Source organism: Urtica dioica, chromosome 10, assembly GCF_054948205.1.
Source record: "Urtica dioica subsp. dioica isolate 48M chromosome 10, U.dioica_male_clone48M_v1_H2, whole genome shotgun sequence".
In the NCBI taxonomy this organism is placed as follows: Eukaryota; Viridiplantae; Streptophyta; class Magnoliopsida; order Rosales; family Urticaceae; genus Urtica; species Urtica dioica.
The window spans coordinates 2,028,218-2,055,766 of record NC_142765.1 but is presented as its reverse complement, the minus strand read 5'-3'; the positions used below and the strand labels follow the sequence as shown (position 1 = coordinate 2,055,766).

The 27,549-nt window shown below is 38.4% G+C and overlaps 1 protein-coding gene and 5 pseudogenes across 1 annotated transcript; 5 read left to right on the top strand and 1 right to left on the bottom strand.

Moving 5' to 3' along the window:
• The first annotated feature begins 4,547 nt into the window (after window positions 1-4,547).
• On the top strand, window positions 4,548-6,196 carry LOC149382970 (protein trichome birefringence-like 39). The gene is made up of 5 exons (XM_089629266.1): window positions 4,548-4,832; window positions 4,972-5,143; window positions 5,248-5,420; window positions 5,551-5,709; window positions 5,804-6,196. Exons 1-5 carry the CDS (start codon window positions 4,555-4,557, stop codon window positions 6,117-6,119), a joined length of 1,098 nt encoding a protein of 365 aa, XP_089485392.1. The 5' UTR covers window positions 4,548-4,554; the 3' UTR covers window positions 6,120-6,196.
• A 3,169-nt stretch (window positions 6,197-9,365) lies between these two features.
• On the top strand, window positions 9,366-10,035 carry LOC149382969 (dirigent protein 22 pseudogene; annotated as a pseudogene).
• Window positions 10,036-13,756: 3,721 nt separating this feature from the next.
• On the top strand, window positions 13,757-14,299 carry LOC149382968 (dirigent protein 22 pseudogene; annotated as a pseudogene).
• Window positions 14,300-16,216: 1,917 nt separating this feature from the next.
• Window positions 16,217-16,904, top strand: LOC149382967 (dirigent protein 22 pseudogene; annotated as a pseudogene).
• A 4,623-nt stretch (window positions 16,905-21,527) lies between these two features.
• LOC149382966 (dirigent protein 22 pseudogene) lies at window positions 21,528-22,172 on the top strand (annotated as a pseudogene).
• Window positions 22,173-22,560: 388 nt separating this feature from the next.
• LOC149382965 (scarecrow-like protein 3 pseudogene) lies at window positions 22,561-23,427 on the bottom strand (annotated as a pseudogene).
• Between the last annotated feature and the right edge of the window lie 4,122 nt (window positions 23,428-27,549).

The window sequence follows — 27,549 nt, the reverse complement described above, 5'->3', positions numbered from 1 at the left end:
TCTCCATGGCCACCCCAGACAAAGAGGAAAGAAGCGCATCGTCAAAGTAATCTCCATAGTCAATTCCCGGGCGTGAGGGTGAAAAGGCCATGTCGCTGCCTCCCAGAAAGCTAGATATATCCTCCAAACCGAATTCTTGAGGGGACAATGTCCAACTTCCCAGCTCGTCATATGGGACACTTAAAGAAGGGGGCAGCGGTGATTCTCCACCATTTGTGAGCTGGTTGGTGTTGCTCATATTAATGGAGAAACGAAGAATAAAGAATAAGGATGAGAAAGAAATCTACCTCTCTCTTGTTGGATGACTGGAAATTCGAGTGTCCAAAATGGCAAAAGGGGAGGAGGACAGGGAGACGAAGTGAATGTTTATAACCCAAGACAAAGAAGATGTGGCTTGGGAGAATAAGGAAAAAACCGAGTAGAAATAGAGGTGCATTCTGTAAATCACGGAGAAGAAGGGAAGTCCAGTCTTGTGCCTGACAAACACGAAATCACACGGCAAAGTAAAATGATGAAAGCTAGCCGATATATGCTCCAGCAGAGGATAAACAAACATGTATAAAATATATCTTCTCAAGTAGCATGAGGTCATCAACACGTGGAAAAGCAATCGGGAAGTCAAAGGAATTGACAGACTAATCACCGCGGAAAAGGAGGAGAGCCCATTCTTATGCCTGACAAACACGGAGCCATAAAAAAAAAATATAATGATGGAGATGTGCTGCGCAGAAAATAACCAATATATGTATAAGCTATACCTTTTCAAATAGGATAAGGCTATCAGCACGTGGGAGAGGAACCAAAAAGTCAAAAGGCCTAGCAGCTTTGTCACTGTGCCTAACACCATATCTTAGGGGGGTTAGTAGCCCACCAGGAGAAAATATCTATATACATATACATAAAATAAAACAAAGCTCACAGTTCGGCCTCAGCTCGGCCTCGGCAGCTCGGCCTCAGCTCGGCCTCGTCAGTCCGACCTCGTCAGCTCGACCTCGGCAGCTCGACCTCAGCTCGGCCTCGTCAGTTCGACCTCGTCAGCTCGACCTCGACCTTGTCAGTTCGACCTCGGCAGCTCGGCCTAGTCAGTTCGACCTCGGCCTGAGCTCGACCTCGTCAGTTCGACCTCGGCTTCGTGAGCTCGACCTCAGCCTCAGCTCGACCTCCAGGCAGGATCGACCTCCAAACAAGCTCGACCTCCAGACATGCCCGATCACCAGGCCGGGAGACGGAGCGAGAAGCCCGCGCCGAGCTGGAGAGTCCATCGACGTAGCAGATGAAAGGAGCCCTCGGTCGGGCACGATCTTCATACGCCCGCCGCGCGCGTCAGAGTTCTCGCCATGTGCGACCGAGATCTGAAAGTGCTGCTCCTCGTTGTGTCCCAGGTGACGACCCCCCGACGCACATCCACGAGCAGCTCATACGGAGAAAAATAAATGAAAGGGAGGAATGCCAGTATCTCGGATCTACGATTCGATGGTGAAACCCGGAACGCTCACCATCGGCATACTCAGGCTAGGGACCAAAAGACGGTAGGGATAACGTCCGGGCAAGCCACGATCCACCCCGAAGGCACGAAGTTTCTTGAACGACTAAGTCCTCCAAAAAACTGGGGGGTTAATGTTGTGTGGGATTTCTCTCCATCCAAAAAACATCAAGGCCCAACTCAACCAAGGGTGCATGGCGACCCCGGCCCAAAGGATAGAGCCCGGAATTAAGATAAGCCGAGCTCGGCCTCAGCTCGACCTCGACCTCGTCAGTTCGACCTCGTCAGCTCGGTCTCAGCTCGAGCTCGCCAGTTCGCCTAGGCCGAGCTCGCCAGTTCGTCTAAACCGAGCTCGCCTTGCCAGTTCGCCTAGGCCGAGCTCGCCAGTTCGCCTAGGCCGAGCTCGCCAATTCGCCTAAGCCGAGCTCGCTTCGTCAGTTCGACCTCGCCAGCTCGACCTATGAGCTCGACCTCGGCAGCTCGGCCTCAGCTCGACGTCAGGCCGAGCTCGCCAGTTCGCCTAAGCCGAGCTCGCCAATTCGCCTAAGCTGAGCTCGCCTTGCCTGTTCGCCTAGGCCGAGCTCGCCAGTTCGCCTAGGCCGAGCTCGCCAGTTCGCCTAAGCCGAGCTCGCCTTGCCAGTTCGCCTAGGCCGAGCTCGCCAGTTCGCCTAGGCCGAGCTCGCCGATTCACCTAACCCGAGCTCGCCTTACCAGTTCGCCAGGGCCGAGCTCGCCAGTTCGCCCAGGTCGAGCTCGCCAGTTCGCCTAGGCCGAGCTCGCCTTGCCAGTTCGCCAGGTCGAGCTCGCCAGTTCGCCTAGGCCGAGCTCGCCAGTTCGCCTAAACCGAGCTCGCCTTGCCAGTTCGCCTAGGCCGAGCTCGCCAGTTCGCCTAGGCCGAGCTCGCCAATTCGCCTAAGCCGAGCTCGCCTCGTCAGTTCGACCTCGCCAGCTCGACCTATGAGCTCGACCTCGGCAGCTCGGCCTCAGCTCGACGTCAGGCCGAGCTCGCCAGTTCGCCTAAGCCGAGCTCGCCAATTCGCCTAAGCCGAGCTCGCCTTGCCAGTTCGCCTAGGCCGAGCTCGCCAGTTCGCCTAAGCCGAGCTCGCCTTGCCAGTTCGCCTAGGCCGAGCTCGCCAGTTCGCCTAGGCCGAGCTCGCCGATTCGCCTTGCCAGTTCGCCTAAACCGAGCTCGCCTTGCCAGTTCGCCTAGGCCGAGCTCGCCAGTTCGCCTAGGCCGAGCTCGCCAATTCGCCTAAGCCGAGCTCGCCTCGTCAGTTCGACCTCGCCAGCTCGACCTATGAGCTCGACCTCGGCAGCTCGGCCTCAGCTCGACGTCAGTCCGATCTCGGCAGCTCGGCCTTAGCTCGACCTCGGCAGCTCGACCTCGTTAGTTCGACCTCAGCTCGACCTCGTCAGCTCGACCTCAGCTCGACCTCGTCAGTTCGACCTCAGCTCGACCTCGTCAGCTCGATCTCGACAGTTCGACCTCAGCTCGACCTCGTCAGCTCGACCTCGTCAGTTCGACCTCGTCAGCTCGACCTATGAGCTCGACCTCGTCAGCTCGACCTCGTCAGTTCGACCTCGGCAGCTCGGCCTCAGCTCGGCCTTGTCAGGCCGACCTCGTCACAAAACCTGAGGTTCCCTCCAGTAAAGCTCACAAAACCTGAGGAATCTCCAGGTAAAGCTCACAAAACCTGAGGAACCTTCAGGTGAGGCTCACAATACCTGAGGAACCTTCCGGTAAAGCTCTCAAAACCTGAGGAACCTTCAGGTGAGGCTCACAATACCTGAGGAACCTTCCGGTAAAGCTCTCAAAACCTGAGGATCCTTCCGGCAAAGCTCACAAAACCTGAGGATCCTTCCGGTAAAGCTCATAAAACCGGAGGGTCCCTCCGACCAAGTTTCCATAACTTTTCACATTGAAAATCCTATAAATACCTCCATTTTTCCCTTTTGGAGATAAGGGGGCTCATACTTACAAAAACCTTTTCTTTTCTCTCTAGAACCAAAAGCCAGACACCTAGACTAATGTTGAGCGTCGGAGTGTCCGCCGGAGGAAACCCCTCCGCGGTCCTTTAGTTCATTTCTCTCTCTTTTCCCAGGTGAGGAGGCGTCAGAAAACCCTTTCCGACACGGCGGAGGCAGGTCGGGAATCAAGGAAGAAGAACGCATCCCCGACGAAGAAGAAAGCAAAGCGTTGTTTCCCTCTTACGATTCTAAGATCTTCTGAAGCTCCTGGACGCTCTGGGCTTAATCCCGGACTTCCTTGAGCCCTTTGGACTTTCGAAAAGTAATCTGGGCCGACCCAACACCAGGCACGTGACTGTTCTAAGCACGCCACGTGTCCTCGAATGTTAAATAAAAAAAACGGCTTAACACATATATGTGTTTTTTAATTTTATGTTTTTATACATATCTTTTGGTTTTTTTTTTTTGGTTAAAAATTAAGTTTTGTACATATATAATACGTTTTAAAAAACATCACATGGTCCATGACTACACAATAAAATTTGAATTTTGAACAAAAAATAAAATTGAGATTTGGGGTTGAATTATTCTTACATGCATGCAATGATGCAAATTATAGACAAATAAAATAAAATCCTAAATTTGGAGAAAATTTTTATTTACATTTTGGAAGTTACATTTTATTATACTACCCTTATATATTTGTTCTTCTTTTCCTTCTTCACGTATTCGGGATTTATTCAACCGTACATAATTTGTAATATTAATCTGCAATAATTAATGAAAGCCGTCGAATAAATTAAAAATGATCTGATAATGTCCTTCGAATAAGGGTTGAGTAGTCATGTTTTGACATGTTAAAATTGGTGAGCCATCATTTGCATATAGCTTCATTATTATTTTATCCGTAATACAAAACATCAACGAATATAGAATATCGATACGTATTTAATTGTTTCTAAAAGGAATATTGTTACGTACGTATTATTATACTCATATATTTTTATTGTGTCTCCCCATCAATGTGACAATATCCCAGTCTATAAATAAAAAATTGGTGGACTTGATGTTAACCAATTCTTCATCAAATTAGTACCAAGGACATGGATTTGAGAGCTAAAAGACCAAGTTGTCTAATTGTTATCATTGTTTTGATTTTTTCGTGCTTCTCAAGTGACCATGGAATTGGTCCTAGAGGAACACAAGCAGCAACAAAGTGTGACGTGTACAAAGGAAGTTGGGTTTTCGACAATTCGTACCCTCTGTACGACTCTTCGAAGTGTCCTTTCATTCGACCTGAGTTTAATTGCCAAAAGTATGGCCGTCCTGATCAATCGTACCTTAAGTATCGATGGAAGCCGACTGGTTGTGACTTGCCACGGTACGTACATAATATCACGACCTTATTCATTAAATATTTTTAAATAATGAAATTTCTCTCGTCTATCTTCGAGTCCTTGATTTCGTATTCCATTGTTTTAGTGTTGTTGTATAACAAGTACGTATATATATTTCTTCAGATTGAACGGTGGAGATTTCTTGAGGACATTGAAAGGGAAGAAGATCATGTTCATAGGGGATTCCATTAGTGTGAATCATGGTCAATCACTTCTTTGCTTGCTTCATTCGGCCGCGCCTAATTCCAATATCACGCGACATAATAGAGGCTCAATTGCTTCCGTGACATTCGAGGTGTGTGATTGGTGAAACAATTAACTAAGTAACATATGAAAAGGAAACCATGCAAAAATTTTAATTAAATTAAACTCACAAGTTAATTCGTAATATATTCTCAGGATTACAACGTTTCGGTGTACATATTTAGTTCTCCTTACTTGGTCGACTCTGAAAAGGAAAAAATTGGTCGCGTTATGAAGCTCGACTCGCTTAAAAATGGCGAGACATGGAAGAATATGGATGTGTTGGTCTTCAACACTTGGCTTTGGTGGTATAGAAGAGAAAAACAACCGTATGATATTCTCTCTCTATATAATAGAACGAACGAGTAGTTTAATTATTTTATAAATGAAGTCAAATAACTTTTATATTAAATACCATCATTTGCTTAATATTTTGAAATTATTTCAACTCCTAATTAGATGGGATTATATCCAAGAAGGCACCAAAGTACTCAAAGACATGGATCGAATGGAAGCTTTTCGCAAGGCTTTGACGACTTGGAGCAAGTGGGTTGACTCGACTGTCGACGCAAAACGGACCAAAGTCTTCTTTCAAGGGATTACGCCGTTTCACTACCAGTAATTAATTCTCACCCTAGTCTTCTATTCGCCCTAATTATTCTTTTGGGTATTATATTATGTCATTGATTTAACTTTTTTTTTTCTTCAATAGTGGCAAGGATTGGAATAAACCGGAAGTGAAAAATTGTGGGAACGAGACTAGCCCGATATTAGGATTGAGCGATTCATCTGGACCGCCACGTGCATTGCTCGTCTTGAAAGACGTGTTGGGTCGGATGAAAAAGCCGGTCCATTTACTCGACATAACCGCATTGTCTAAGCTTAGAAAAGATGGGCATCCGAGCAGTCACAACGTGTTCCATGGAATGGATTGCACACATTGGTGCATCGCCGGAGTTCAAGACACTTGGAATCAGCTTATCTACGCTTCCCTAGTTAAAGGAGATAAAAAGAAAATAAAAAGCTGATTAAGGATTACGCTAATTATGGCATGCGAGACCATGTTTATCTCTTTCGTTTGTTTGTTTGTTTTTTTTTTTTTTGTTTTTTTTTTAATGTTTATTACAAAGTTGTCCTCAGATATAAGCATTACAACTGCCGGTTAATTGTATTATAATTTTCCAACCAAATATTGCATTGATGTACTTGTCTAAAGAGCATAAGAATAATCAAATTTTAATAATTAAGAGATAAAAAAAAAAGAAGAAGCAATGTTGACAAACACATGAGATGACGACTGTGGGATTACAAAATGATGGTTCGATAAGATTACTTCTAAGTGTCAAATTTGATCAGACAATTGCGAATCTTATTTTGATAAAGATTTACAAAGATGACAAGGATTTTATTATAACTAGACGCAAAAATATAATAATAAGAAACTGACTCTAAGAAGATAACAAAAGATGTCACATTCATTCCGAATTCAAATAAAAAAAAAAATTCCATGAAGTGTGACGTTTTATCTTAGTAATAATTAATTAAAATATTTCAATAAATTAAAAGCTGTATAGCGAATCAAAATGTCACATATATTCCGGTCTACTTCCATATCAATACACGACGAGTAAAATATTCTGAATAAAGTCTGAATACCTGTATAATACATTAATATACGTAATTTCAATGGAGACAAGTTCAACAAATGAATAGCTGGCTTTCTATCTTGCTAATTCCGATACATTCAAACAGAAACAGTCACAGAGAAATGGCTGGTCTTTATTGGAACCATAATATTTATTCCATTTACAAAGATAAAAAAAAAAAGCTCAATTTCCAACTTCACGAAAACAAACTATTCACTGATCACTCACTCTATTACTTACTTGTTACTCAAAAAGTAGAAATGGTCTGCCTTTATTGAATTTGGAACCACAATAATAAAAAAGTACGATATAGGCATTTGAAACTTATTAATTAGCGAAAAACTGAACAAAATAACTATTTGAAACTTATTGATTAGCAAAATGTCCAAAGTTTCAACTTTTCAATAAAATAGCCAAATTTATGTTTTCAAAATTTTTTTGACAGCCAAGATTAAATATTTTGACGATTATCATAAGCAATTTATCAATTTCAAAAAAATTTAATCTTAGGATCAAATTTTTTTTTTAAATCAGATTGCTGCACATTTTGGCCATTTCACTAAATTAAGACAAACCTTTGCTATTTTGAAAATTCATAACTTTAAATTAGCTATTTAGCTACATCATCGTTTTTAAAAAAAATTAGGATTAATTCCTTTTTTACCCCCTGGACTCGTACCTCGATTTTCATTTCATCCACTGAACTCGGAATTGTTGCAGAATTAATCTCAGAACTTAGACACGTGTTACAACTTGCCACTTCCGTCAATATTTGGACGTTAAATTTAACTTTTTGATGACGTGGCAATATTCTAAATACTTTTAATATTTAAATATTATTATCAGATTAAATAATTAAATATCTCTCTCTCTCTTTCCTTTCTTCTTCTTCTTCTTTTCTTCTCTGCATTTTTTTCTTTTCTTCAATAACGAACAAAACTCATCAAACAATTCGAGTTTAATCAAAACCAACCTAAATCCATAAAAACATCACAAAAATCCGAAAGCCCCAAATTCCAACTAATCCATTTTTACCCCAAATTCGAGTTTATATGTTTAGCTCAAAGTCGTTGGCTTTATCGATTTTTACCTAATCGTCCTTGATAAAAAAAAAAATCGGGTTCCGATTATCCAATTATATTCAACTCTGACTTGATCATTTTGGCTAGTTTGGTCATACTCATGCATTTTAGCTATCTAAACACAAACAATTCGCATTTAGCTATGGAATTCAGGATTGACCAAATGTGTGTGTGTTTTTTTTTTTTTTTTTTTTTTTTTTTTTTTTTTTTTTTTTCTGGGTGATTCACTGAAGTCGAATCTCTCTGGTTTGTCTCAGTGGCTGATAAAATTATGGTTCTCATGGGAGGAGAAAGGTTAAGGTAATGCAGATCTGATGAGAATTTGAGAGTTTGGTTCTAGCTAAGAAATCGAATTGGTAACCGATGGGTATGAATTATATGGTCATATCGGGGGTCTCGACGGTTTTAAGCTTCGTCGCTCTTCAGTTGTGGACGAAGTCTTTGTTAGTGCAGCTGAAATCCGATGGCCGTCCTCATGAGGGGCCCGCCGGACCTCGTCCAGGACCCGACGTCGACGAATCCCTCGGACGTCGCTGAAAGTCTTGTTCGCGTGCTGGTGGTGGAACGACGCCGAGTCGGCGAGGAAGGCTTCGTCGTCGAGCGAGCCCGTGGAGTTTTCTCGGGCGATGCAGTTCCAAGACGGGATTCTTCGCGAGGCGTTGAACCTCACGGTGGTGCTGAGGCCGCGGGACGAGGAGGATGAGGTGGCGGCGGAGGAGGATCTCCCGGCGGCGGCGGCGCTCCTCTTGAGCCGCCTCATGTGGTTGAGGACCGCCACGCACTCGTCGAGGGCGAGCTCGATCCCACAGTTCGCCTTTATCGCCGACAGCTTCTCCCACGGTTCAAGTGCAGAGGAACTATCTATTGCTTTGAACCAGGAAAGAAAAAAAGCGGTGGAGAAGAAAGATAGAAGAAGAAAAGAAAGAGAGAGAGGAGAGATAATAAAAAAAATATTTAATTATTTAATCTGTTTAAATATTAAAAGTATTTAAAATAATAGAAAATAGTATTATACCTTTTAAAATATTGCCACGTCATCAAAAAGTTAAACTTAACGTCCAAATACTGACGGAAGTGGCAAGGTTGTAACACGTGTCTAAGTTCTAAGATTAGTTCTACAACAATTCCGAGTCCAGGGGGTGAAATGAAATCGAGGTACGAGTTCAGGGGGTAAAAAAGGAATTAATTCAAAAAATTAATCTTGGGGTCAAATTTTTTTTTTTTTAACCAAACATTGCACATTTTTGTTATTTACTAAATTAAGACAAACCTTAATATTTTGCAAATTCATAATTTTAAATTGACTATTTAGTTAAATCATTTTACAAATACGCTTACACTTTCAAATTCCCTTTAACTTTTATTTATTAGTGTATATTATTTACCACACCACCTTCATAATCATATTACCAACCCAAAATCACTTTGCTCACTCCACCCATACTATAAAACGGAAGAAGAACCCAACATCACAAAATACAAACTATATTTTCACTCACTCATTCACTTCTAAATAAACAAAAATACTCAAAAAAAAAAAAAAATCATGACCACTCTCTTTCACTATTCTCTCTTCATACTCAGCCTCTTCTCAGCCACCCTTTTCAGCTCCATTAATGGAGGGTTCTCGAGAGAATCCGAGGTGCTTAACAAAAAGACCGAAAAGCTTAGCCACCTTCACTTCTACTTCCACGACGTCATTAGCGGGAAAAACCAATCCGCGGCCATAATAATCAACCATCCAAACCCTAAAAGCTTATTCGGAGAAACCTCTGTGATGGACGACGCGTTGACCATCGAACGCGACCCGAAATCCAAGACCGTGGGAAGAGCGCAAGGTCTCTACTCCGTGGCTACTCAAAGAGGCTTAAATCTTCTTATGGTTGTGAACTTTGTGTTCATAGAAGGAAAGTACAATGGAAGTAGTATTAGCATTATGGGACGAAACTCGGTGATGGACAAAGTTAGAGAGCTTCCGATCGTGGGTGGGACCGGATTGTTCAGGTTCGCTCGGGGATTCGCGTTGGCTCGCACGGCTTCGTTCGGTCCCGTGACAGCTGTTGTGGAGTACGATGTTTATGTGTTGCACTATTGATATTAGCTATGGTTTCATCTTCTTCTTTTTTTCTTATATGTGCATGCATGTGTTTTTTCATGTGTGAATTAACAAGTGCGTTTTTTTTTTTCTTCATATATATTGGCCCTAATTTATTAAAGCTGGCTTTCTTTGCTCTATGCTGAGCTAAGTATCTTCTTGGAATCAATCGTACGTATCCATAGCAATAAAGGGAAAATAATTGACAAATTTAAGAAATTAATAATCTACTTTTGAGTTCTACTATCAATAAAAGAGCCACTAGCTGGTACTATAGTTTAGGACCCAATACCGTATTGATCTTCTGTTTTTTTCTTAGCATTTCTTACGTAACACAGACAATATATATATATATATATATATATATATATATATATGTAGAATAATGTACAACTGATTAAATAAAATATTTATGTATATATATGTAGAATAATGTACAACTGATTAAATAATATATTTAAACACAAATTAAAAGAAATTACCTAACACCAAAGATAGGTCTTTAAAGATATAGACCGTTCTCGTATCTTCAAGCGTGAACAGTACTACATATAAAGTGTGAGCACGATACATGCATATTTATTTTTTAATGGTAATAGATGACTATTTTTTTTCGCTATAAACGTCGTTGTCGTTATTTAAAGAAACCCAAAAATCATAAAAGAAACAACATGTGTCATTTATATATTCTGCTCCATACAATATTTTGAATCAAACTCCATTCTCAAGAGACCCCGTGATAAAAGGGGATAGTTCAATAGTAAAACATCTTTTGGTGTTATAGTTGTTTACAAAATCGGGTTCTTTGGGGTTATAATGATGGTACGTAATTTATTATTTTCATCTTTAGTACAGATCTGGACATGATAGTTTCATGATCATCTCATCCAGCTCCTCACTAATTATACAAGCCTTTGATAATAAATCTATTAGAAATTCACTTTTCCTTTTATTAGACATTTGATCGATTACAATTAAAAAATCTTCCAAATTTTCGCGGACGAATATTTACTCTATTCAATGTTCAGCTTTATAGTATTAGTTCATGACATTACTTTTGTTGTAGGATTAAAATCACAAAAACAAAAATGATAAAAGAAAAAGAAGAAAAAGAAATAAAAACTATTTATTGTATGATAATTAGAGATTCCACGTTTCATTTTACTTAAATTTTTTGTACAATCGCATTTTGTTATCAGACTCTTTGTATGTGGTATCAATAAATAAATATATAGATAAATAAAAAAGATGTCACAAAAATCATAACGAATCAAAATGTGGCTTTCCCGTATGTTTCCTTACATATATGATTTTGAACGGAAATCTATTGGAACACTGTATAATAATATCAATAGCTAAATAATTGGCTGTTCTTCATCCTGCCAATATTTCAAAAAATAATTCTAATATAAATAGTCATACTGAAATGGTTTGCCTTTATTGGCACAGCACTAGTTATTATCTATGTACAAAGATGAAATATCAGATTTGCAAATCTTAATTTATATTAATAATATATTCGTCACATCACGCTTCTACCAAACCAAAATAAAAATTTAAACGCAATCACTCACTTCTTACTCAAAACTTAAAATTAGAAATGGTTTGCCTTTACTGGAACTATAGTTATTATTCCTTTACAAAGGCGAAATCTCAAATTTCAAATTCTTATTTCTTTTCCAGTAGTGCATATCATTCATAACACCGAAATTCGACCAAATTCATAGCCACTTTACTCCTTATAAAAAACCATCACATAACACATACCAATTCACTCACTCATTCACTTCCTTAATATATAAGACTCAACAAAACATGACCTCTCTCGTTCACTATTCTCTCTTCATCCTCACCCTCTTCTCAGCGTCACTTTTCAGCTTAACAAATGGAGGGTTCTTGACCGAATGCGGCGATATGCTTAACAAGACCGAAAAGCTTAGCCACCTTCACTTCAACTTCCACGATGTCATAACCGGAAAAAACCCATCCGCGCTCCGGATCAGATTTGACTTGAACAACTGTTACAATTTGTTTTGCCAAACATAAACTATGCCACATAGGATCAAACAACATTGAGTAGAACTTTGAAGAGAAGACAAGTAGCAGATCAAAGACAAGTCAAACTTAAAAAATATGGGCACATCATAAATAAAAAAATGCCGGAGAACACGTGCTCGAAAATTACCTCAGTAAAAATGCTAACTCACGAACAATTATAAAAATAACCACCAACTCATATGAAACATGAAGCAATAATTACAAAATAAATGTGGTTGACCACTACACATGATCTTCAAATTCATGTTTAAAATAAAATCAAAACAACAAAGAAAATGGACACGCTCAATACAAACGCTAGAAGTCTTACTTATCACACAACACCTATGATTGATTTTTCTCTATTTTACTAGCTAAACTTGTTTGTATTTAGAAACTCTTGCCTGGATGCTCAACACCTTTAGTCTTGGTACCTAATGTTCATCACGGGACAATATCCGACATTTTTGTATGTCAAAAGTAGAATTAAAGAAGAGAAACCACTAGTAGTATTTTACCTTACTAGACAAATGGCTTTTAAACTTTAATTGGTTCGACTTCTAGGATAGTCTTTTATTTTTATTTATAGGATAGTCTTTAACTTAACAATTTTTATAATAAAATTACCCAAATTTTCTCTTAAATTTTTGTATAACTATATATTTAAGAATAAAGAATTTAAAATTTTATTTGTCCCTTAAAATTTATATTATTTTTAATTGAACCCTTATAAAATTTAATTTGATCAATTTACCCTTCTCATTTCGATTGCTGACCCACTATGTAATTTCAATAAATAAATAAGTAGTTTCTCTTTCTCTTTGCTAACCTCAAAAAATTCTGACAGAAACGGTCACAAGAAATGGTTTGCCTTTATTAATTTTTATTCCTTTTACAAAGAGGAAAAGCTCAAAAAATTTCAATGATCTTAATTTTTTATCATCGGGCTTCTACCAACCCAATTTCGCTTTGCTATTATACCTTACAAAACGGACCAAGAACATCACGAAACACAAACTATTCACTAGACTCAATGGTTTGTATTTTCTTGAATTTTGGAACAACAATTTGTTATTTCTTTACCGAGTTAAAGATCACCACAAAATGGACAATTTGTTATTTCTTCCTTCTTGAATCTTGAATTTGTCACTGCGACTTAAAGAAGAGAAACCACTAGTAGTATTTTTACCTTACTAGACAAGGCTTTTAAACTATAATGGGTTCGACTTCTATTTATTTATAGGATAGTTTTTTTTTTTTTTTTTTTTTTTTTTTTTTTTTTTTTTTTTTACATAGGATAGTCTTTAACTTAACAATTTTTATAATAAAATTACCCAAATTTTCTCTTAAATTTTTGTATAACTATATATTTAAGAATAAAGAATATAAAATTTTATTTGTCCCTTAAAATTTATATTATTTTTAATTGAACCCTTATAAAATTTAATTTGATCAATTTACCCTTCTCATTTCGATTTCTGACCCACTATGTAATTTCAATAAATAAATAAGTAGTTTCTCTTTCTCTTTGCTAACCTCAAAAAATTCTCACAGAAACGGTCACATAGAAATGGTTTGCCTTTGTTGGAACCACAATTTTTATTCCTTTTACAAAGAGGAAAAGCTCAAAAAATTTCAATGATCTTAATTTTTCTTCTAGTGTATATTCGTCATCACAAATTCCAAATTCTTATATTTCTTTTCCATTAGTGCCTATTATTCATAACACCAAAATTCGACCAAATTCATAGCCACTTTACTCCTTATAAAAAAACCATCACATAAAACATACGACTCAACAAAACATGACCTCTCTCGTTCACTATTCTCTATTCATCCTCACCCTCTTCTCAGCCTCACTTTTCAGCTTAACAAATGGAGGGTTCTTGACCGAATGCGATACGCTTAACAAGACCGAAAAGCTTAGCCACCTTCACTTCTACTTCCACGATGTCATAACCGGAAAAAACCCATCCTCGCTCCTAATAATAAACCCTAATGGCTCGGCCTTATTCGGAGAAACCGCCGTGATGGACGATCCGTTGACCGTGGGACGAGACCCGAAATCGAAGATTGTTGGAAAATCACAAGGTCTCTACATGATAGCCACGCAGAAAGGCGTTTCCCTACTTATGGTAGCAAATTTTGTGTTCACGGAAGGCAAGTACAATGGAAGTAGTATTAGCATTATGGGACGAAATGCGATTAGGGAGAATGTTAGAGAGCTTCCGATAGTTGGAGGGACCGGCTTGTTCAGGTTCGCACGTGGCTACGCATTGGCTAACACGATTTTTTTCAAATCTGGAATCGCTAATGTTGAGTACAATGTTTATGTGTTGCACTATTGATTAGGGTTTTTCTTCAGCTTCTTCATGTGTGTGTGTGTGTGTGTGTGTGTGTGTGTGTGTGTGTGTTAAGTACCTTGTCTTTGAATAAAGTGAGCTGAAGTAAATCCTAGTTTGGTTTATGTATAAATCTAGAGCATTGCTATTTGGCACGGGTCACGACCACCTCACGATCCACTCACATTTTGACACGTGGCACTGTGCTGCCACGTGTCAAAATGTGAGTGGATCGTGAGTGATCGTGACCCGTGCCAAAGAGGATTTCCGATAAATCTATTTGTCATTATGACAACTGAGAGTACTTATTGGAGTATACTTAATCTGTTTTCACCGTGAATGTTATAATTTTACAATTTTGTATAAAATATCATGAATTTAAAATCAATTATTTAATTTTGTTGTCAAAATAAATAAATTCAGAGATACTTAATGATCACTTATTTGTTTTGGTTGACGCAAAATTAAATATCCTTTAGTTAGGAAGAGAAAAGAAAAAAGCATATCGAATTATAAATCATATACATGAGGCATCAAAATAGCTTGGATGTAGTTTGGACGTTCTAATCACAACATAACTATCTGAACATTCCGACTAGATCATCCATAAAGGATCCGAGCAAAATAGGCTAGATGACCATTAAAATGAGAAATAAATAACTTATAAGTTAAGAGTAAAACATTTTAAATTACCTAACGTGGTGTTAAATTGTTGTTCAGCTAAATTATTGTGATTATTTGTTGAACAACTGATTGATTTTAGAAATTTTAATTGAATCAACAATCAATCAAACTCTAAACTGAAAGAAGTAAAGAACACTCAGAATTGTTAACCCTGTTCGGTGATAAAGCATCTACACAGGGGGACTGATACGTCCGGGGTGAAAAATAATCTACTAACCCAAATAGTCAAAGGTACAGGAATATTAAGTTTGACAATTCCCTTATGCAAACACCTTCGTCTTTGACCTCTTTGATAGATTCTGCAACCTAAGCTCCCCTTAGATCTGAGACTCCCTCTCACTTTCACTCAATCCTCTCCCGAAGATTGACAAGCACGTCAATGCAAAACCACACTCTCACATACTCAATATGACGGTACAAAAGTTACAAGTTTCTTTGAGCTCATTGTCGATAATGATCTCCAGAGTAGAGAGACGAACTCAAAGATTATGGCTGCGTGAATTTTTACCAAGCAGAAAAAGTGAATTGATCGAAACAACCCTAGGTGGGTTTTATACGATGCAATTTCTAATCTCTCGCAAAATCTAATAAGTCGGATTCACCAAATAAATTCTATCCTATAAGCCCATGAAAATCGGAACTAAACGTTGTGTTTAGTTAGTTTGTCCCTTAAAATTTATATTATTTTTAATTGAACCCTTATCAAATTTAATTTGATCAAATTACCCTTCTCATTTCGATTTTTGACCCACTATGTAATTTCAATAAATAAATAAGTAGTTTCTTTTTCTCTTTGCTAACCTCAAAAAATTCTCACAGAAACGGTCACATAGAAATGGTTTGCCTTTATTGGAACCACAATTTTTATTCCTTTTACAAAGAGGAAAAGCTCAAAAAATTTCAATGATCTTAATTTTTCTTCTACTGTATATTCGTCATCGGGCTTCTACCAACCCAATTTCGCTTTGCTAATATACCTTACAAAACGGACCAAGAACATTACAAAACACAAACTATTCACTCGCTCACTCAATGGTTTGCATTTTCTTGAATTTTGGAACAACATTGTTATTCCTTTACCGAGATGAAAGCTCAAATTTCAAATTAATTTCTTAAAAATAAATAGTGCATATGATTTATCACACTTTTCTACCTACCCCAAACCACTTTGCTCACTACCCTTAGTATAAAAAGGGACAAACCCAGCATCAGAAGAGACACAAACTATTCACTAACTCACTCACTCACTCACTCACTCACTTTTCTTAGTCAAAGTAGACTCAACAAGATGACCACTCTCTTCTTCCACACTCTCTTCATCATCCTCAGCCTCTTATCATCCTCACTTTTCAGCTCAACCAATGGACGGTTCTTCAGAGGATCCGAAGTGGTGAACAAGGCCGAAAAGCTTAGCCACCTCCACTTTTACTTCCACGACGTACAAAACGGGAAAAATCAATCCGTGGTCGAGATAATAAAACCTAAGGCTGGCTCGGGACCGTTCGGAGCAACCTACGTGATGGACGATCCACTGACCATGGGACGAGACCCGAATTCGAAGCCCGTGGGGAAATCGCAAGGTCTCTACTCGATAGCTGCGCAAAAAAGCATTGTCCTATTCATGGTGGCGAATTTCGTGTTCGAGGAAGGCAAGTACAATGGAAGTAGTATTAGCATTTTGGGGCGAAATGCGATCATGGACAATGTTAGAGAGCTTCCGATTGTTGGAGGAACTGGCTTGTTCCGGTTCGCTCGGGGATACGCGTTGGCTCACACGGTTTCTGCCAAATCTGGAATTGCTGTTATTGAGTACAATGTTTATGTGTTGCACTATTGATATTAGGGCTTCTTTTTCATGCATGTGTCTGTGTAGTGTATTGTTGTTTGTGTGTGTGTGTGTGTTTTAAGGGCCTTGTCTTTGAATAAATTGAGCTGAAGTAAACCTAGTTTGGTTGATGCTAAAGTGTCATGTTGAAATACAGGAATAAAAAATGACAATCTAATTGTTTTTTTTTTTTTTTTTTTTTTTTTTTACGAAATTGAGCGTCTGGCGTACTTATTCCCAACTTTTTGGTAAATGTTATAATTTTCTATTTTTTTCTAAAACGTCATTATTTATAAGGAATTGATAATAGTTGACACTGATATTATCTGATCACTTAGCATACTATTGTAATGTAAATGATTCTTTTATGAAATATTGCACGAAATAAGCCACTCTAAACTTTGAGATTGTGATTTATCCAGCGTTTGACAAAAGTTTCAAATATAATCAGAAAAGGTAACGTGGCAATTTTAAACATATAAGTTTTTACAAAAATAACCTTATGAATTCATAAGAAATTGATTGTATTGCACTTTTGCAACAGAATAGGAAATAAATCATTGATCATGCTGCATTGATTTCCCAACGTTGACTTTATCATTTTTAAACCGTATCTTTTGTATCACTGGTAGGTGGAATACATACATCCCCTTAATATAAGATTAATTATTATTTGGAAAGATTATGTTTTTATTACGATTTAATTGTGAGGCATACATTTAAAATTCAAATTAAATAGGCGCGATGATCTTTATAGCCAGTCGTGTTCGTCTAGTAAAATAATTCAGAATCAAGAATTTTTAGCGGTTTCTCAGAAAATCACGTTTTCAAATTTATCTCTGGTTTTTTTTTTTGGTTAATTTTTCTTTATTTGTTTTGTGATATTATGAACATCGATAATATGAAATACATTGTAGCGGAAATATGTAATATCTGTTTATGTTGGTTAACTTTTCCTATTTTTATGTTTGCATATACGCAAATTAACACTACTTAACAAAAAAAAAAAAAAAAAAAAGGCTAGCCGGTATGTATTTATTTCTATTTTTTCGGCTTCGGGATCTTAATTTACCGAATGATGGCGAAGAGACGACTTGGTGACATGACTAGTGGACATAAATTATTTTATATTTATTTTAAGACCTTTAGCTTTCGCTTTTATATAAAGATTTTCTTCAAATATATCTATAGTATTTTATTAACAAACTATTTTATAAATTTATTTTTCCATAAAATTCTTTTATGAATTATAAAGTGAAATTTGTTGTAACTAGCCAAGTTTGTCATTCTTATTGAGGGAATAACCCAAATTTCATTTTATTAAGCAAATAGCCCATATTTTCGGCTCAGACCATAACGTCCTTGGTAAATTCGCGAATAACTTAATTTAATTAACCTACTGGAGTAAGTTAGGTTAATTAATTAACTTATTGGTTGAATATTAGTTTAGGTTCTGATTTTTTTTAGTAAAGTTAATTTACTAAATGATTGAATTCGGAATTAGGTTAATTAATTGAATGCTTTGAATATCAATTGACTTAAGTTATGATTTTTGTAAATTTTTTGTGAATTTCAAATCATTCACAAATCAGTTAATTAATTAACCTAACTCACTCCAGTAGGTTAATCAAATTAACCGATTCACGAATTTACAAAGTGCCTTTCCTCAATCCCCTCCATCGCCGCCGATTTCCTCTCCGCCGCCGATTCCTCCCCCCCCCCCGATTTTCGAGTCAATCTGAGCCGTCGATTCTCCGAGCATCGTCGCTGTCGGAGCTCGACGGAATCGACGCCGTCTATGGCGGATCTTGACGGCGTCTATGGCGGATCTCGCCGGCGACGTTAAGGATCAGCAACGAGGATGAACGACGATTGGCGACGACGCATAGACGTGAAATGGATCGGCGGCGTGAAGTGGATCGGTGGCGTGAAATGGACAAAGATGAGAACGAGTTTAGGTTTAGGTTTTGGGAAAATTGAGTTTTGCTCTTATATATGAGGGTAATTTAGGTAGTGAAATCTTAATTGAGCTATTCACTTAATTTATTCAAACCTGGGTTATTCTCCTAATATTGGTGGGTTGTTTGGGCTAGTACGCTCACTCTCCCAATTATAAATTTCCAATAAAAATCCAATTTTATTATTTGAAATTATTAAATGAAAAGTATGCATTACAATACCACTTCCCAAAAAAGAAAGAAAGAATTATTCCGACACCTTGTTGGAATAATTAGTGGGAAAAGAGTTGACCCACACCTTGGTCTCTATCATTCCGGAGATTACATCTTGGAAGATTACAATATCGATCAACCCGAGCATGAAGATCTGTAGATCCAAGAAGCAAAGAGCCACCGATGAATCCGAAGGCTTAGAGATCTGGATATCCAAGGAGCAAAGAGCAGCCGAAATCTGAAGATCGCTGGAAGCTTGACGCAAGAAGCAAGAAGATCTAAAAACTAGGAGCGTGGAGAATCTGTAGCCAAGCCGAAATATATGTAATACAAAATACTCTTATGATATTGTGTTGATAATCTTTGCTCAACATTAGATCTGTTGTTCTTGAATGATTTTGAGTATCTTGGTAATTATTGTTTATGTTAAAGATTTAGTGATTGTTCGTGTTTTCTTCTATTCCGCAATAGTAAACATATTGTAAGGGTTACAAGATTGGTCATCTAATAAGAAGTATTGACACGTTTTTTTATGCTCAATACATGAGAACCGTAATCGATCCTAGGGAAGTAATTTACCCATCAAATGGCATCGAAGCAATCGTTCATGTTGGTCACCTAATAAGAAGTATTGAGACGATTGTTCGTGTTCAATACATGGGAACCGTAATTAACCCTAGGGGAGTTATTTGCCCATCAAATGGCATCGGATCGATTGTTCGTGTTGGGTATGGCATCGGAGCAATGTTCGTGTCTGATACCACCTAACTTCCCATCAATTAATATCAGAACGATCGTTCATGCTTGATACTAGCTTGTAACTTCCCAACACAATTGTCTCACGAAGAGCACTTGGTTCCAAGCACGCAGTCCCGAGAACTCCAAGTATCTAGGCACGATTATATCTAAATACAGACGAATTTAGCAAAAGAGAGCAAGTAATATGGGGTGTTAAATGATAGGTAAGACTTATGTCGTGTGCTTGTGTGCGTAGGAGAAAAGAATCAATTGTTCCAGCAGTCTCCTCTTGTATTTATAGGCTTCAGGGTCGAGTACGTGGGGTTATCAATCTCCCTGACAGTTATTAGGTAACCTTTCCCAAATCGTTCGTAGTGGGTGGTTATTCCCTCGGGTGCTCGGTATAACCGTCGAAGTGTGCGTTTTACTTAAGTTTGAATTTGTTTACACATGTTTATATTTGATTTGACTAGTCTTTAACTTACCAGCTTCTCTTCTCCTCGAAGTTCTGCTCGGTAAGGTTCGTTCTTGACTTATAAATGAGTCGCTCATTAAACTTAATGAGCCCTTGGGCTTATTCGACTCGAGCTCCGTGTTGAATTTCTTCCGTTCTTGGGGCATCCGAACTCGTGCTCGGACAGTGCAAATTGTACGAGTAACAGAATCGAAATCCATTTTTGAAGATTATAATATGTGACTTTATTTAAGATTAATTATTGGTCTCTCTTTATCTGATTCAAAAGTGGCCTGTTTTCCTGTGGTGGAAACACAATTATTACTCATATACAAAGGTGGACATCCATTATTCTAAAGGAAAAATGGCACAAAATATGAAAGATGAGGCTAATTGTAGTATATTTCTAGAGTTGCCTAATTAAAATGGCAGTTAAGAAAAAATTAGTGATTACTGATGGTTGAAAGATGTTTACAATATTGGAAAAATTATCACAATCGGCGAGCTTTGGCTTCAAGACCAAAGATTAGGCATAGAAACGATTTTTCAGAAAATTTGTAGAAATTCAACCGGTAGATCATATGTCAAAGACTAATTGCGTCGCAAGTTATTTGTAACTTACACAACCATTATTAAATGGCCGATAAGGGTGAGGAAAAGATAGAGAGAATATTGGAAGAGTTTTAGCGATATTAGGAAATAGTTTTGAGTGAAATTTTGTATTTTCCAAAAATTTTGGATTTCAAAACTGTTGTGCTTTGTAATTGTCATTTGACATTGACATAGCGAAGATCTTCTTCGACGTAGACAAATTTTTGGACCAAGATGTATCTGTGTCTTTTGTATTTCCACTGTTGTTACATCTTGAGTTGCTTAGGGTTCAAGAAATCTGTTTTTGAAGACTTCTGTATAGAGGAACAACACATTCATCATTATTTTCTAAAGCTAAAATAATGATCTAATCTAAAATAATATAAATCAGTGTAATCCTCTATATGTTGCTCTATAACTATCTATAACTATTACGAAAGAAAACATTCACACTATATGTTGCTCTCTAAATTAGATACTTCAATTAGTGTTTGTATTGTATTACGACATTTGTAGATTATAAATAAATTACTGACAAAAAAGTCGAAAGAACTCTAATCATAATGATCACAAAACCGTTCCTTGAAGACTACTCCACGAGTGACGAGACTTCTTAATTAGTGCTTTTTATTTTATTTTATTATCATGTCTATAATCATATCACACCACGCTTTAACTTACAACGACCAACCCAAAATCACTTTTGCACAATCCATTTATAAAAGGACCAACCCAATATCACACTCACAAAACACATTCACTTCTCACTATAAATTTAAAAAAAAAAAAAAAAAAGTATACTCAACAACATGACCATTCTCTTCATCCTCAGCCTGATCTCAACCTCATTTTTCATCTCTACCAATGGAGGGTTTTTGAGCGAATCCAAGGCGCTTAACAAGACCGAAAAACTAAGCCACTTTCACTTCTACTTCCACGACGTTCAGAGCGGGAAAAACCCGTCCGCAGTCAAAATAATCAACCCGCCGATCCCAAAGGCGGGCTTGGGCTTGTTCGGGGAAACCTTCATGATCGACGATGCTTTGACCGTGGGACCAGACCCGAAATCGAAGACCGTGGGAAGAGCTCAAGGCTTGTACTCGATAGCGACGCAAAAAAGCGTTGCCCTGCTCATGGTCATGAACTTCGCGTTTGTGGACGGAAAGTACAACGGAAGTTGCGTTAGTGTCCTCGGAAGAAACTCGGTTTTCGACGACGTTAGAGAGCTTCCGATAGTCGGAGGGACCGGATTGTTTAGGTTTGCTCGCGGATACGCTTTGGCTCACACGGTTTCGTTCAATCCCAAAACCGGAGACGCCGTTGTCGAGTACAATGTTTATGTCTTGCACTATTGATCATCATCATCATCATCATCATTGTTACTTTTGGGTAATTATGTTTTGCATTTTGTGTTTTTCCTTGTTGCTTATTGAAGTGCCTTGATCTTGAAGTAACATGGCTCAAGTTATTCTAGCTAGTTTGCTTATTGCTCACAGCTATTTATTTATCCTAAATTCCTAATCAGTTCTCTTTCTGTATCGTTTTTAATCAATCATGGCATGAAAAGAAAAGAAACACTGTTATCTGATTTTGAAATCCTATTATCAATATGAAAATGATCATCAAGTTTTGGACCTTCCATTATTGATAAGAAATGGATAAAAACTTGGTGGGTCTTTTGTAGTTAAATACGTAGAACACTACTAAATAACAAAGATTAGTACAAGACTAAGAAGAAACAAAAAGATTATATGAAAACAGTGATCAAATAACAAAGAACACTACTAAATATATGAATTCTAACAGCTCTCCCGAGCCAAGCTATTCGATTGAATATTAGATGAGGAAATATTTAAAAACACATAAAAGTTTCTTGATAACATTCTTTTTACAAACAAGAACACCAAAATAAAAAAAGGAATTTTAGCCAACAAATGAACAGACACCCGTTATCTTCCCTGATCTTATATCCACCATACACGTGGCTCTGCCGTAGCAGCCGCGTAGCCATCATCATCCCCTGGTAGCTCAGCTGAACCCTCCCGAACCCGGCTGACTCGAGCCGAGCCGACCACTTCTCAAGCCGCTCATACCTCTCTTTCCTCTCCAAACCCTCACACGCAACAATATTGTTGATCTCCTCCCCGAAAACCCCCTTCTCCACGCGCCTACGCTCCGCCGAGCCACGCGCCACCGTAGACTCCAAACAGTCAAACAACGCGCCGTAGAAGAACAGCGCCTCCGAAATCCTCTCCATAAAACCAACGCCGTTGCTGTTCGATTCCTGCTCCGTCACGACCACGACCTTCGGCGAAAGTCCCCAGAGCGCCGATAAAAACCCGCCGGAGGAACCGTTCGGCGACAGAATCGAGTCCGGCGAGTCGACCCCGGTCTTCTACGAGGACTCGCCGGAGAGGAGAGTGTGGAGACGGAGAACCGCGCTCACGGCCAGCGCTTCCCCGGTCTTCACCCTCAGGGACTCGAGATCTAGGGTTTCGAGCCGAGCCGCGACGACCGGGTTGAACCGGAACGGAACGTCGAGCTTCTCGGCCTCTTCGGCGAGCCTGACTCCGATCTGGTCGAGAACCTCGCGGTGTTCGTGTACCGCCGTGATTCGGAGGTGCGGTTTACCGAAGAAATCAATAGGGCCGACATTTGGAACTAGGCTTAAACGTTAACTTTCGCGACTCCGATTTCATTAAAGACTTTCATTCTCTCAATGTATTCATTCCCTCATCCGACTCTACATTCTTGGCATAAATTATCGCCTTTTTGAAACACTTTCTAATTCTTGTCACATTCGAACCCAAAACCGCCCAAACTTCATCTCAACTCGGATTTGTTTCTAACATACTAACCTCTAAACACTTGCCACCACGCCAAATTAAAAGTAAAAAAAAAAAAAAAATCATTGCGGTAATTGAACACTTTCTTTTTTTTTTTCTCTTTTTTTATTATTATTTTTACAACGGACCATATAAATAATGGAAAGATAACAATCACCGGCGTGGTGTAAACACAAAAACACGTAAAGGCTAGTTATATAATGTATAAAACCCAAACTAAAAATTCACTCAAAGTCTTTCAGGAGTCGCTAAGTTAACGGGACTCTTTGTGGGATTTCAACAAATATCGGCTTGACTTTTTCTGACTAAGTAACGAGAGGGGTCACTACTAGAAAAATGATATTTAGTGGCACTTGAAAGGTGGCGTTTTGCTGAAAGACTGCCATCTATTTTATATTTTCAGTGGCAATTATATTCAAACTGCCACCAAAACATTTACCTACCAAAAAAAGGCATTCATAAATCAAGCGCTGCTAAATCATTGAAAAAGATGACACTCATAACCGCCACCAAAATTATTTATTTTATTCATTTATTATAATGTATTTATATGATATTATGTAAATTAATGCCTAAAAAACTAGTTATTTAATTATAATATAAAATAAAATCTTAAAGAGGCGGATATCCAAATACAAAGAAAATATGTAAAACTAAATTGCTTTTCATTCATTCACACTCATTTCATTGTTACAATCAGTTTTATACAGGCAAGTCTCGGAGAACATTCTAGACTACTGAAGGCTAATATTAAGCTAGGTAATTAGTTTAGCAGTAGCATTTCAGTCTATATCAACTCTGGAAGTAAAAATAAAGCCCAGACCCAATTAAAAACACAAGCAGCCTAGTGGCCCATTAAGGCCCAAATTCTCAACACAACGTCAGCATCATCTTCCCCATTGGAAATTTGGAATTCGAGCATTTCCAGGCATTTGAAATCTATTCGTTGTCCTTGTATTAAATGTGGAAATCATAGACATTTTTCGATTGATGTCGTTCAGACCCATTTGTTTGCATATGGAATAATGACCTCGTATCAAAGATGGTTCTACCATGGTGAGGTTTTTCGTTCTACGGCAAATGAGGATGATGTTGAAGATGATATTGATGATATGTGCGGCATGATGAATGATTTGGAGGACGATTTTGTTGAGCGACCGGAATTGTTTGAGTCCATGATGAATGATGCGGAGACACCATTATATGAAGGGTGTACAAGCTATTCGAAGTTGTCATTTTTAGTTACATTATTTCATTTGAAGGCGTCGGGGGGTTGGACTACACTAGTTTTACTCTATTGTTGGAAACACTGAAAGAAGCATTTCCGAAAGACAATAAAGTACCTTTAAGTATGTATGAAGCAAGGAAGACTTTGGGTACATTAGGCATGAAGTACGAGAAATTCCATGCGTGCCCAAGTGATTGTGTTTTATATAGACACGAGTATGAAGATCTAGATGAATGTCCGACGTGCAAAGAGTCACGGTGGAAGAAGGGTAAAATTCCATGTAACGGGGTTAAAGGAGTTCCAGTTAAGGTACGTACATTTTCATCACTTGATTAGGAAATACATGTAGCTCATATTCATTATTTATTACTGATTTTCGTTAAATATATTTCAGTCGTTATGGTACATTCCTCCAATGCCGCGCTTTCGTCGAATGTTTAATAGTGTCAAACACGCGAAGAACATGGTTTGGCACTCCGAAAAGCGTATCGATGATGGTATGTTGAGACATCCTGCTGATGCTGCACAGTGGAAATAATTCGATTTAGAGTATAAGGATTTCAGTGTTGATACTCGAAATTTGCGCCTTGGTCTAGCTTCTGATGGAATGAACCCGTTCAGCATGATGAGCAGTAAATACAGTGTTTGGCCGGTTATACTTGTGAACTACAATCTCCCTCCAAAGCTATGTATGAAGAGAAAGTTCTTGATGTTAACGCTTTTGATTTCAGGACCGAATCAACCAGGAAATGATATTGATGTCTATTTGGCACCGTTGGTCGATGATTTGAAGATGTTATGGGAGAAAGGGATGGAAGTTAAAGACGCTTACCGTGGAGATTCGTTCAACTTAAGGGCAATGTTAATGTGGACTATTAACGATTTTCCGGCCTATGGAAACTTGTCAGGATACTCTGTGAAATGCTCGATTGGTTGTCCGATTTGCATGAAAGACACATCTTCCATCCGTTTGAAGCATGGTAAGAAAACTGTTTTTCTGGGTCATAGAAGATTCTTACCAAGAGATCACTCGTATAGAAGATTGAAACAAGCGTTTGATGGAAATTCAGAAGAACGACCCCCTCCTAGAATTTTGTCTGGTGAAGATGTCTATGAGATGGTTAAAAACGTCAATGAAGTGCTTGGGAAAAGAAAGCGGAGTGCTAGTACTAAAGAATCGTTCAAAGAGAATCCTTGGAAGAAGAAATCGATTTTCTACGACCTTCCTTATTGGAAGACACACTACGTCCGGCATTGTCTGGATGTTATGCACATCGAGAAAAATGTTTGCGAATCGCTTATTGGTACACTTCTTGATGATCCAAATAAATCGAAAGACGGAATACAATCTCGATTGGATCTCAAAGAGATGAATATAAGAAGCATTTTGCATCCCGAGGAGGGGGGTGGGAAAAAAACAAAATTACCACCGGCAAAGTACACTCTAGATCGAAAGGAGAAAAAGAAATTGTGTAACTGGTTTGCTTCTATTAAAGTCCCCGAAGGTCATTCGTCAAACTATAAGAGGTTCGTGTCTTTGAAAGATTTGAGACTTACTGGAATGAAGACGCACGACTGTCATGTGCTGCTACAACAAATGTTGCCTCTTGCTTCACGAGGAATTGTGCCAAAAGATGTGAGGTTTGCAATATCAAAGATATGTGTATTCTTTAACTCGATTTGCTCGAAGGTCATCGATCCAACTCGATTGGATTTAATGCAGTCAGAATTGGTGAAAACTCTGTGCTTGCTCGAAAAGATCTTTCCACCTTCGTTTTTCGACATAATGATCCACTTAACCGTCCACTTGGTACGTGAAGTGAAATTAGGAGGGCCCGTGTTTTTACGGTGGATGTATCCAATCGAACGTTATATGAAAGTGTTGAAAAGCTACGTGAAGAACTACAATAGGCCGGAAGGGAGCATAGTTGAAAATTACATAGCAGAAGAGTCGGTTGAGTTTTGTTCTGAGTATTTAGCTAAAACAGACGAAATTGGGTTACCCAAGAATACCAATTTTGATTCAAAAGCTCTATCTAAAGGTATTTTTTTAACACTTTATTTGTTTATTTAAATTATATATGAACATTATTTTTAAGTATTTGTTTCATTATATATAGGTACTTATTCGATCGTCAACCGAAAAGAATGGGAGCAAGCAAGTCTCCATGTGCTACACAACGTTTCCGAGGTCAAGCCATTTGTGGATATTCATTTGAATGAGTTGAGAGTGAATAATCCAAAGAAGGGTAGATATGAAAAATGGTTGCAAGAAGAGCACAACCGTTTGTTTCAGAACTGGCTTGGAAAACGCATATTTATAGAGGCATGACATTCATCTACGTTGAGTAAACTATCTGGCGGGCCGTCCTCAATGGTTACAAGGTACACTGCTTGGTCTGTTAATGGTTTTACATTTTACACAAGGGAACGAGACAACAAGCATCCCGTACAAAATAGCGGTGTTACATTGTTTGCTGAAGCTTTACATGTTTCGTCGGCAAAAGATAAGAATCCAAAACATGCTTTTATGAAGTATTACGGATACATTGAAGATATTTGGGAACTTGATTATTGCGGGTTGCGAGTCGCATTATTCAAGTGCAAATGGGCAGACAATAATCACGTTAAAGTTGATAATGAAGGAGTTACAATTGTCGACTTTAGACGGATTGGCTACGAGAATGATTCATTTATTTTGGCTTCGCAAGCAAGTCAA